Here is a 10,457-nt window from a genome sequence, read left to right on the forward strand (position 1 = left end):
TACCTTTAAGGAGTCTCAACCTGGCTTACGTTTGCCTTCCCTTCCCCACAACAGACACCTTGTGAGGTAGGTGGGGCTGAGAGAGTTCTGAGAGAACTGTGACTGGCCCAAGGTGGGGCTGAGAGAGTTCTGAGAGAACTGTGACTGGCCCAGCAAGCTTCATGTGGAGGAGTGGGGACTCAAACCCATATCTCCAGATTAGCATCCGTCGCTCATGTGGAGGAGTGGGAAATCAAACCCGGTTCTCCAGATTAGAGTCCACTGCTCTTAACCACTACACCACATTGGCTCTAAAACAGCAAGAGCCAATGTCTGCCTTATGGGTATTTGAATGTGTGCCTTATGGGTATTTGTCATTACAACACAATATAAGTGTTATTAAAATTGGCCTTTAAGGGAGGCAAGACATGCAATGTCAGAAACGTCTACATTACCTAGAATGTACAGAGAACTGGACGGACTCTTCTCTGCTCTCTGTCCTGCATTAAGTGACCCACGTGACGGCTACATTTTAACTTGCGTCCTTGTCAAAACTTTGTTGTCAGATTCCTGGGGAAGCCCGTATCCGGGCTTCCATGTGACCCGGTGTGACAATTCTTTCTCTTCCCTGTCCAGGCAGAAGAAGAATTAAGCAGAAAAGCGGCAATTGTCCCAGCAGCGGTGTCAATAGCCGTCAGCTGGCCGTAGAAAAAAGAGAACCCCGTTTGTCTGCCGTTCAGGCGCCTGCCGGCTATTGAGCTGTGAAGCTTTCCAGAACCCGCCGTGGGCAGAGCCCGCGAGGCCCAAAGGATGCAGGCTGACAACGTGAGGGATCGTCTCATTGCGACGGGAGCCCAACTATTAGGCCGTGTGTTGACTAACCTCCTCTCTAGGAACTTGGAAATGGGGGATAACTCCTCTCCGGGGGATAACTCCTCTCGGGGGGGTCCCAGAAGCAGGGACCCGCACCTGTCCGAGCCCAACATGAGGTCAGAGGCCATGCGGCTAGCGACGTTCCAGCTTTGGCCGGACAGCGCCGCCGTCTCTCCGTTTGACCTGGCTGCGGCTGGCTTCTTCTTTGTAGGGCCCGGCGACCGAGTGGAGTGCTTCTGCTGCGGCGGGGTGTTGTACGAGTGGCTGGCCGAGGACGACCCTGTGGCGGAGCACAAGAAGTTCTTCCCACGGTGTCCTTTTATCCGGGGCAAGGCTGCGGGAAGCCGGCAGGGCCGCTCGGACAGGGAGCTCCTAGACTGCGTGGACGGACAGTTTCTCGGCATGCTGCAAAGTTTGGGCATGGAAGAAGCCCTCGTGGACAGCCCGCCGGAATATCCGGACATGGAGATGGAAGGGGATCGGTTGGGGACGTTTGACACCTGGCCGTACTATGCTCAGGTGTCTCCTGAGTCATTGGCCAGAGCAGGCTTCTTTTACACAGGTAAGAATTGCATTTCTGTATTGGATACCAAATCAAGCAGAAGTAGAAGAGTTGGTTTTTATAGGCCGACTTTCTCTCCCATTTAAGGCAGAATCACAACTGATAGCTATGGGCTGGAGATCAGTTATAATAGCAGGAGATCTCCAGGTACTCCATAGTACCTGGAGATTGGCAACCCTAGCAGCATATAAATACAATAATATTATGGGGTGGGATCCAATCTGCTCTTCTGCCGGTGAAGAAGGGAGAGGGAGTCCTTTATCTACCAGTGAGGTTAGGTATGCACTGGAACATGTGTGCTAGTTAGGGGAGGGGCTGTGGCTCAGTGGTAGAGCATCTGTGCGATATGCAGAAGGTCCCAGATTCAGTCCACCAGGGCTTTTCTTATGATTCAAAACTATGGTTGTTTTCAGGTGATGGAGATTATGTGCGCTGCTTCCATTGTGATGGTGCTTTGAGGAACTGGGAACGTGGCGACGACCCCTGGATGGAGCATGCTAAATGGTTTCCAAGGTAACTTATGTGTTGGGTTTCATATTTTTAATAGGACTTTTGTTGGTCCAAGAGGTTCAGGCGCATCTTGGAGGTAGCTGAACTCCTTGCCCCAGGATATGGTGATGGCTGCCAACTTGGAAGGCTTTAAGAGGGGCGTGGGGGATGTTCATGGAGGAGAGGGCTATCCATGGCTACTAGTAAAAATGGATACTAATCATGATGCATACCTATTCTCTCCAGTCTCAGATTACCATGCCTATTATATTAGGTGCTCTGGCAGGATAATGCTGCTGCAGTCGTCTTGTTTGTGGGCTTCCTAGAGGCACCTGGTTGGCCACTGAGTGAGCAGACTGCTGGACTTGATGGGCCTTGGTCTGATCCAGCAGGGCTTTTCTTATGTTCTTAGGAATCCCAGATCTCTATTAAATCCCGGAGAACCTTCATTATTAGTTGTAATTCAGCAGTCTGCACATTGTGGTGTATTGGAGAGCTCTCCTCTGCACCTGCTCCAGTTTCTTGGGTGCCTTAGCCGGGAACTAGCTAAGCTCAGTGACCCTTCAAGGGTATCTGTGACTAACTTGGGATGCCCCCCTTCCTTTTCAGGTGCAAATTCCTGCTACAGTCCAGAGGGCAAGACTTTGTAAACAGCGTTCAAGAATCTTATCTTAGTGCTCTTGCGTCTTCAGTGAGTACCTCTGTGTGTGAACACAGGTTTTGCTGCCGGTGGACAATTGGGGAAAGGTTCCGTTGTCTTTACCCTTCCATCAATGATGCAAATCTTGTGGTGATTTCAGGAAGACCCCTCGAACCAGGCCGAGCAACAACCCTCGAGCTTTGAAGGTAGGCTTTTGCATAATTTGTAGCTTCCCCTCTTACTGCTGCGATCCAAGAAGCACTATCTTGTTTAATTCAAAAGGTGTGGAGGGGCTGTGACTCAGTGGTGGAGTATCTGCGTGGCATGCAGAAGGTCCCAGGTTCAATCCCCGGCATCTCCAGTTAAAGGGACTAGGCAGGTAGGTGATGTGAAAGACCCCTGCCTGAGACCTTGGAGAGCCGCTGCCAGTCTGAGTAGGCAATACTGACTTTGATGGCCCAAGGGTCTGATTCAGTATAAGGCAGCTTCATGTGTTCATGTGATGTGAAGGACCTCCCCTTGAGACCCTGGAGAACTGCTGCCAGTCTGAGTAGGCAATACTGACTATTCTCTTATGCTGTCCCTTGTAGCACAAACGATGATTAGAACTAATTAACCCTCACCTTATGTCTTCAAAAGACTCATCATGTGATGGCATCAGATTTTTACTAGCAGATAGGATACCTTCTGTGTCCGAACATGTGGCAGAATTCCTGGCGATTGTTATCAAAAACAAAATAAAGGGTAAAGAAACAAATAAATAATGAAATCAACCAAGGCAATCTATAGATACTGGGAAAGAATACATAAATGGGTGCTGGTGACAGCTGTGCTGGACATTAAAAAGGAAGTATTTTTTCACACAACGCATAGTTAAATTGTGGAACTCCCTGCCCCAGGATGTGGTGATGACTGCCAGCTTGGAGGGCTTTAAGAGGGGAGTGGACATATTCATGGAGGAGAGGGGTATTCATGGCTATTAGTCCAGGATCAGAGGAGCATGCCTATTATATTAAGTGCTTTGGAACACAGGCAGGACAATGCTGCTGCAGTCGTCTTGTTTGTAAACTTCCTAGAGGCACCTGGTTGGCCACTGTGTGAACAGACTGCTGGCCTTGATGACCCTTGGTCTGATCCAGCATGGCCATTCTTATGTTCTTATGGAGGAGAGGGCTATCCATGGCTACTAGTCAAAATGGATACTAGTCATGATGCATACCTATTCTCTCCAGGATAGGATGAGCATGCCTATTATATTAGGTGCAGTGTAACACAGGCAGGATGGTGCTGCTGCAGTCGTCTTGTTTGTGGGCTTCCTAGAGGCACCTGGTTGGCCACTGTGTGAACAGACTGCTGGACTTGATGAGCCTTGGTCTGATCCAGCAGGGCCTTTCTTATGTTCTTGTTCTTAAGTCTCAGGTTTTTCCACTTGTCGCTTGGGAGAACGTATTATTGTCGCTCGGGAGAACGTATTATTATAGCATCTAACGCCGATGAGTTTAAAATTGAAGGTTAAATTTTAGTTACACTGTTGAATTGTGAGTATGGAAATTCATGTATTTTTGCGACTACTATTTTATTATCATGCCATTAAAGGTGACTGAAACTGATAAGGACTTTGAGGGCCCAAGGGTCTGATTCAGTATAAGGCAGCTTCATGTGTATATGTGTGTCAGGGTTGTTTGCACTTCTGCAGAGGTGTGATATACAGAGGGGTAGTAGTCGTGGAGAAATCAGCATTGGTAATGAATTCCAAATCTGTATTAAGTCCAGGAGAATGCACACTCTTGAACTTCATTATTAGTCGTAATTCAGCAGGCTCTCTTTCTAATCTCCCTTTTGAAATTCCTTTGTAAAAGAAGGGAGATTAGAAAGAAAGCCTGCTGAATTACAACTAATAATGTAGCTCAAGAGTGTGCATTCTCCTGGATTAAATAGAGATCTGGGATTCATTACCAATGCTAGCATCTCCATGCCTACTACCCCTCTGCATATCTCTTTACAGACTCTTCCCCACAGCTGACCTCCATGGTGCAAAGTGCCCTCCAGATGGGCTTTCCCCAGAACTTGGTGACAGGTTTGCTGCAGAACAAATACCAGCAGACGGGGGCTAGTTATTCATCTTTGTCTGAACTGGTACTGGATTTGCTTGAGGCAGTGCAGGATCAAGGCATCCAGGCAGAGTCGTCGAGAGGTATGATGCCCGTACCCTTTTTTAAAAGGAAGATAATCAGACTGCCTTTTTATACAGGGCTCCGTAGCGTTCAAAGCACTTTAACATCTTTAGAACAATCCTGTATGGTAGGGAGGCTGGCATGATCTCTGTTTTACAGAGAGTGGCAAGATGAAGGCCTCCTAGTGTTGCTCATGGCCTTAGAGTAGGGATGGGGAACCTTTTTTCCGCCAAGGGCCATTTGGATATTTATAACATCATTCGTGGGCCACACAAAATTATCAACTTAAAAATTAGCCGACCAAGCCCCGAGCAGGCAGCTGCTCCTGATGCCCCCCACTCCGGTGCTGGCAAGGGGTCAGGCATCCAACCAGTGGCGTACTCGCCCACCTGATGGCACAGGATGGTCTGTTGCACCAGCCGGGCATAGCCATCCAGCCGCACGCTGGAGTTGCTCCTGCTCCTCATTGTCGGAGCCAAATTCTACAGCTGGCTCGTGCTACCTCTGCCTGCAGGGAGAAATGAGGACACACTGGCTAAGAACTCGCCCACACGCATTTTGGCCCTGCCCCCTTTAACCCCTCCATTGTCGCCACTTCTGCCCCCAGCCCTCTTGTAGTACAGAGGGAATACGTTTCTCCATGGCCTGGGTGGGAAAGGGTTAACACCGTTTCTTGGGCGGTCCTAGCAGCTCCATAGCTAATGACTCTTCTGCAAGGGGGAAAAACAAACTCACATATGCCTTGAACAGAGGCCTTTCCTGTCTGCGGGAGGGGACGGATCGCCAGTCTTAGATCCTTCTGAGCTAGAGATCTGCCAGGACCCACGAAGGGCCAGACCAAATGATTTCGCAGGCCTTAAATGGCCCGCAGGCCTGACGTTCCCCACCCCTGCCTTAGAGTTTAGCATTGCCAGATCACATCCTGCCAGCAGTGTGCTGAAGATGTCAACCCTGTGCACGGCTGCTGTGAACAAGGCAAATTCCATGCTGGCCTTAATTGGACAAGGAATAGTGAATAAAGCTTCTCTCATACACCTGGAATATTGTGTACCGTTCTGGTCACCACACCTAAAAAAAGGATATTGCAGAGCTTGAGAAGGTGCAGAAAAGAGAAACCAAAATGATCAGGGGGCTAGAGCGACGGCCCTATGAGGAGCGGTTAAAAGGCTTAGGGCTGTTTAGCATGGAAAGAAGGCGGTTAAGGGGAGATATGGTAGAGGTCTATAAAATTACGCATGGTTTGGAGAGACCGGACAGGGAGAAGCTTTTCTCCCTTTCTCATAATACCAGAACGCGGGGTCATCTGCTGAAGCTGGAGGGCAAGAGATTCAAAACAGATGAAAGGAACTATTTCTTCACACAGCACATAGTTAAATTGTGGAACTCCCTGGCTCAGGATGTGGTGATGGCTGCCAACTTGAAAGGCTTTAAGAGGGGAGTGGAGGATGTTAATGGAGGAGAGGGCTTATCTATGGCTACTAGTCAAAACGAATACTAGTCATGATGCATACCTATTCTCTCCAGGACCAGAGGAGCATGCCTATTATATAAGGTGCTGTGGAACACAGGCAGGACAATGCTGCTGCAGTCATCTTGCTTGTGGGCTTCCTAGAGGCACCTGGTTGGACACTGTGTGAACAGACTGCTGGACTTGATGGGCCTGGGTCTGATCCAGCAGGGCTTTTCTTATGGTCTTATACTGGTCTTTCACCCACTGGGAATAGCCACTGTCATCGCGTGCCCACTCCACCCAGGCCATACAGTCTGCCAAGAAACAGTACTCTGCAGCTAGGCTTGTCAGCTCCGGGTTGGGAAATACCTGGAGATTTTTGGGATGGAGCCTGAGGAGGGGAGGGTTTGGGGAGGGGAGGGACTTAAATGCCAAGGAGTCAAATTGCCAAAGTGGCCATTTTTTCCAGGTAAACTGATCCCTATCGGATGGAGATCAGTTGTAATAACAGAAGATCTCCAGATAGCACCTGGAGGTTGGCAACTCTATCTTCAACCTGAACAAATCATGTGATTTGCTTAATTTCTGCTGTGTTAGTGTGGTTTTGCATATTGCAGGGAGGGTCAAAAAGCAACCCAGGGCATTAAAGCCACACCCCAATCATTAGAAATTTGCTTCCACGGCGGCTTTTGCTTCTGAGGTTCTTAGCAATGTGCTGGAGCATATCTTCACAGCCATAAGGACTAGAAACTTGAAAACTCTCTTGAAAGAAAAAGAAAAAAGCTGAATTGCAACTTGTTTCAGTTGCTTGAGGTATCATAGACGTTTGACTTGGCCTAGGGAACCTGCTTGTTTGAGGAGGGCCTCTAATTCAATAATGCGTTTCAGCTTTCTCTTGCACAGAGCCAGCTCAAAGAGAACCAGAGCCGGGCAGGATGAGAAGAGAGGCAGAACCCAAACAGCCCAGTGAAGGAGGTGAGGAGAGGGGAGTTCTGGGGCAGGTAGGGTTGCCAACTTCCAGGTGGTGGCTGGAGATCTCCAGGCGACAGAGATCAGTTCACCTGGAGAAAAGGTGTGGATGGGCATCACATTGGGGGCCCCTACTCTAAGTTCACAGTTGAACTGAGACTTAGGTCTTTTATGCATGGCTGTTTCACTCGCTGTCACCCCTCCGATGACTTTGGGTCTTTGTGTTGATGACGCATGCCATCAGAGGTCACCTCGCTCTCCCCATGTGTTTCCCCGCATTTTGCCCACGATTTCAAAGACTTGTTTTATCTCGGCATTTGAAAACACGGGGAAACGACACCAAGACCCGAAATCATAGAATCATAGAATTGGAAGGGACCGCCAGGGTCATCTAGTCCAACCCCCTGCACAATGCAGGAAATTCACAACTACCTCCCCCCACACCCCCAGTGACCCCTACTCCATGCCCAGAAGATGGCCAAGATGCCCTCCCTCTCATCATCTGCCTAAGGCCATAGGATCAGTATTGCTGACAGATGGCCATCTAGCCTCTGCTTAAAAACCTCCTTGGAAGGAGAGCTCACCACCTCCCGAGGAAGCCTGTTCCACTGAGGAACTGCTCTAACAGTTAGAAAATTCTTCCTAATGTCTAGACGGAAACTCTTTTGATTTAATTTAAGTCGTCGGAGGGGTGATGGTGAGGGAAACAGCCACGCATAAAAGACCTTAAATCATATTTCCCGAGTCCAGTTCAGCCATTTCCGACACAGTGGAAATCTGCAACGCCAAGTTGTCCTAGCCCAGTGCAATCTATGGGTGTCCTAAGGCTGCCTCACAAACTCTCCTTTTTCTTAGAATCTGCCTCAAACGTGGAGGACCAGCTGCGCCGTCTGCAGGAGGAGCGCATGTGCAAAGTGTGCATGGACAAAGAGGTTTCCATTGTGCTCGTACCTTGTGGCCACTTAGTGGTGTGTGCTGATTGCGCTCCCAATCTGCGGCGCTGCCCGATCTGCAGAGGAACCATCCGGGATACTATGAGGGCGTTCATGTCCTGAACTGGCAATCGGGTGAGTAGTGGGGAAAATAGTCCTCTGCTTGATACGCTCACGTTTATGCAAGCATCCCTGTTGAACGCTGCAAAATGACTGGCATTTGTGTGTATTGGAAGGCGCCGCTTGTATCAGGCTCTTTCTTTTTGAAGAAGAAGAGTTGGTTTTTATATTCTGGCTTTCTCTACCACTTAAGGAAGAAGGGGAGGGGCTGTGGCTCAGTGGTAGAGCATCTGCTTGGCATGCAGAAGGGCCCAGGTTCAATCCCCTGTGTCTCCAGTTAAAAGGACTAGGCAGGTAAGTTATGTGAAAGACCCCTGCCTGAGAACCTGGAGAGCCGCTGCTGGTCGGAGTACACAATACTGACTTTGATGGACCAAGGGTCTGATTGTGTATAAGGCAGCTTCATGTGTTCAAGAATCAAACCAGATTCCAATCACCTTCCCTTCCCCTCCCCACAACAAACACCCTGTGAGGTAGGCTGGGCTGAGAGGTCACCCAGCAGGCTTCACGTGTAGGAGTGGGGAAACCAACCCAGTTCCTCAGATTAGAATCCACCGCTCTGAACCATTGCACCACGCTGGCAAGGAAAGGTGGGATATAAATCTGTAAATAAATAAATAATCCAATACAGGCATAGAATGCACTCTAACATCTAACAAAGACAAGTTAGTCTGAGGTTCTCCTATTCTTTGCTTCTGGCAGCTGGACACATAAAGGACTGTGTGAATTGGCCCCGGATTGCAGTGTAGATCTATCCTTGCCATTCAAACCCTTGGGGTGGCTCCCGAAGACCTCCGAGGAGGGGCTTCCTCTCGCCTCTTCAGGGAGCCCCTTCCACAGAGCCGGAGCCACGATGAAAAGGCCCTGGGCTCTGGTCGATGCCAGATGGGTCTCCCTAAGTGGTAGGCTAGCCAAAAACGGCTGCCTGATAACAGTAGTTGGCAAGCAGGGTCATAAGTAGGGTTTCCAGCTCCGGGTTGGGAAATACCTGGAGATTTTGGGGGCGGAGCCTGAGGAGGGTGGGGTTTGGAGAGGGGAGGGACTTCAATGCCGTAGAGTCCAATTGCCAAAGTGGCCAGTTTCTTCAAGGGAACTGATCTCTGTCATCTGAAAATCATTTGCATTCGTGGGAGATTTACAGCCACGACCTGGAGGTTGGCAATGCTAGAGATGGCCCTTCAGATGTTCTGGGGGCAACTGCCCTGCTTTAAGGTGCATGGAATTGTAAACGTGTGGGACAGCTAAAATGGCATTCATTCCCTTTGGATGTGAGATGGTTGCTGCAAGTAAAGCTTTCTGGAAAAGAGAATGCATTTCTAATGCAACTTGGAATACCTAACCAACAGTGTTTCTTTCCCTATTTCCCAAGGCTGATGCTTCTTCCTCCTGAGGATACACTGACTCAAGAAGTTTCCAAATGGAAGCCGGCTACCTGGAGGCCTCTGGAAATTTGCTTTCAGAACTTTTTTCCCCTCTTTGTGCATGCTTTTTGTGGCTGCTACGACCCCCTCCCCCCCAACTGCAGAAGGGGCAGAGGAACCAGCTTCAGATGTCTTTCCCGGCCCCCTCCCCCGTCTTTACGCTTAACCGTGACTTCAGGAGGATTATTCAGATCATTTTTTGAAAAACCTGAGTCGTTTCGTACCTGATCCAAACCCCTAACCAAGTAACATTGTGTCTCGCTTATTTAGCAGCTTGGTCTTTAAAAAAATTACTTTTTGACTTGAACACTTTTGGAATAAATTTTTATTTTACCTTTTGGGGCTCGTCGATACTAAATGCTTGGAAGAGCTGTGTGATGTTGAGGCTTCAGCTGCCGGTTCTTGTCTGTTTGTCCGTCAAGAAGCAGATTTAGCTTTTGAGTTTGTGCATAGCAATCTACAGGGTGTGTGAAAAAACAGAAGAAGAGTTGGTTTTTATACCCCTATTTTTCCCTACCTTTAAGGAGTCTCGAACCAGCTTACAATCACCTGCCCTTCCTCTCCCCACAACAAACACCTTGTGAGGTAGGTGGGGCTGAGGGCGTTCGGAGAGAACTGTGACTAGCCCAAGGTCCCCCAGCTGGCTTCATATGCAGGAGTGGGAAAACAAACCCAGATCTCCAGATTTGAGTCTGCTGCTCATGTGGAGGAGTGGGGAATCAAACCCGGTTCTCCAGATCAGAGTCCACCACGCTTAACCACTACACCACACTGGCTTTCAATACAGAAAGAGACAATCCTATAGGCTCCTTTTATGCATACCCTGAGCAAAATACACTCTTGTTTAA

The 10,457-nt window shown here is 49.0% G+C and overlaps 1 protein-coding gene across 1 annotated transcript; it reads left to right on the forward strand.

The window, feature by feature from the left end:
• The first annotated feature begins 789 nt into the window (after positions 1 to 789).
• BIRC7 (baculoviral IAP repeat containing 7) lies at positions 790 to 8,191 on the forward strand. The gene is made up of 7 exons (XM_056867656.1): positions 790 to 1,414; positions 1,828 to 1,927; positions 2,513 to 2,594; positions 2,704 to 2,749; positions 4,549 to 4,737; positions 7,071 to 7,142; positions 7,992 to 8,191. The coding sequence occupies exons 1-7, from the start codon at positions 790 to 792 to the stop codon at positions 8,189 to 8,191; spliced, it is 1,314 nt and encodes a 437-aa protein (XP_056723634.1).
• Positions 8,192 to 10,457: the final 2,266 nt, after the last annotated feature.

The sequence above is a fragment of the Euleptes europaea genome, chromosome 2 (genome assembly GCF_029931775.1).
Source record: "Euleptes europaea isolate rEulEur1 chromosome 2, rEulEur1.hap1, whole genome shotgun sequence".
Lineage (NCBI taxonomy): Eukaryota > Metazoa > Chordata > Lepidosauria > Squamata > Sphaerodactylidae > Euleptes > Euleptes europaea.

Bases quoted from the DNA above. Each gene is read 5' to 3' on its own strand.
- BIRC7 (XM_056867656.1), top strand. From the start codon at position 790: ATGCAGGCTGACAACGTGAGGGATCGTCTCATTGCGACGGGAGCCCAA. The intron at 2,595-2,703 runs GTGAGTACCTCT...TGGTGATTTCAG, and splicing joins TTAGTGCTCTTGCGTCTTCA to GAAGACCCCTCGAACCAGGC. The intron at 7,143-7,991 runs GTGAGGAGAGGG...CCTTTTTCTTAG, and splicing joins CAAACAGCCCAGTGAAGGAG to AATCTGCCTCAAACGTGGAG.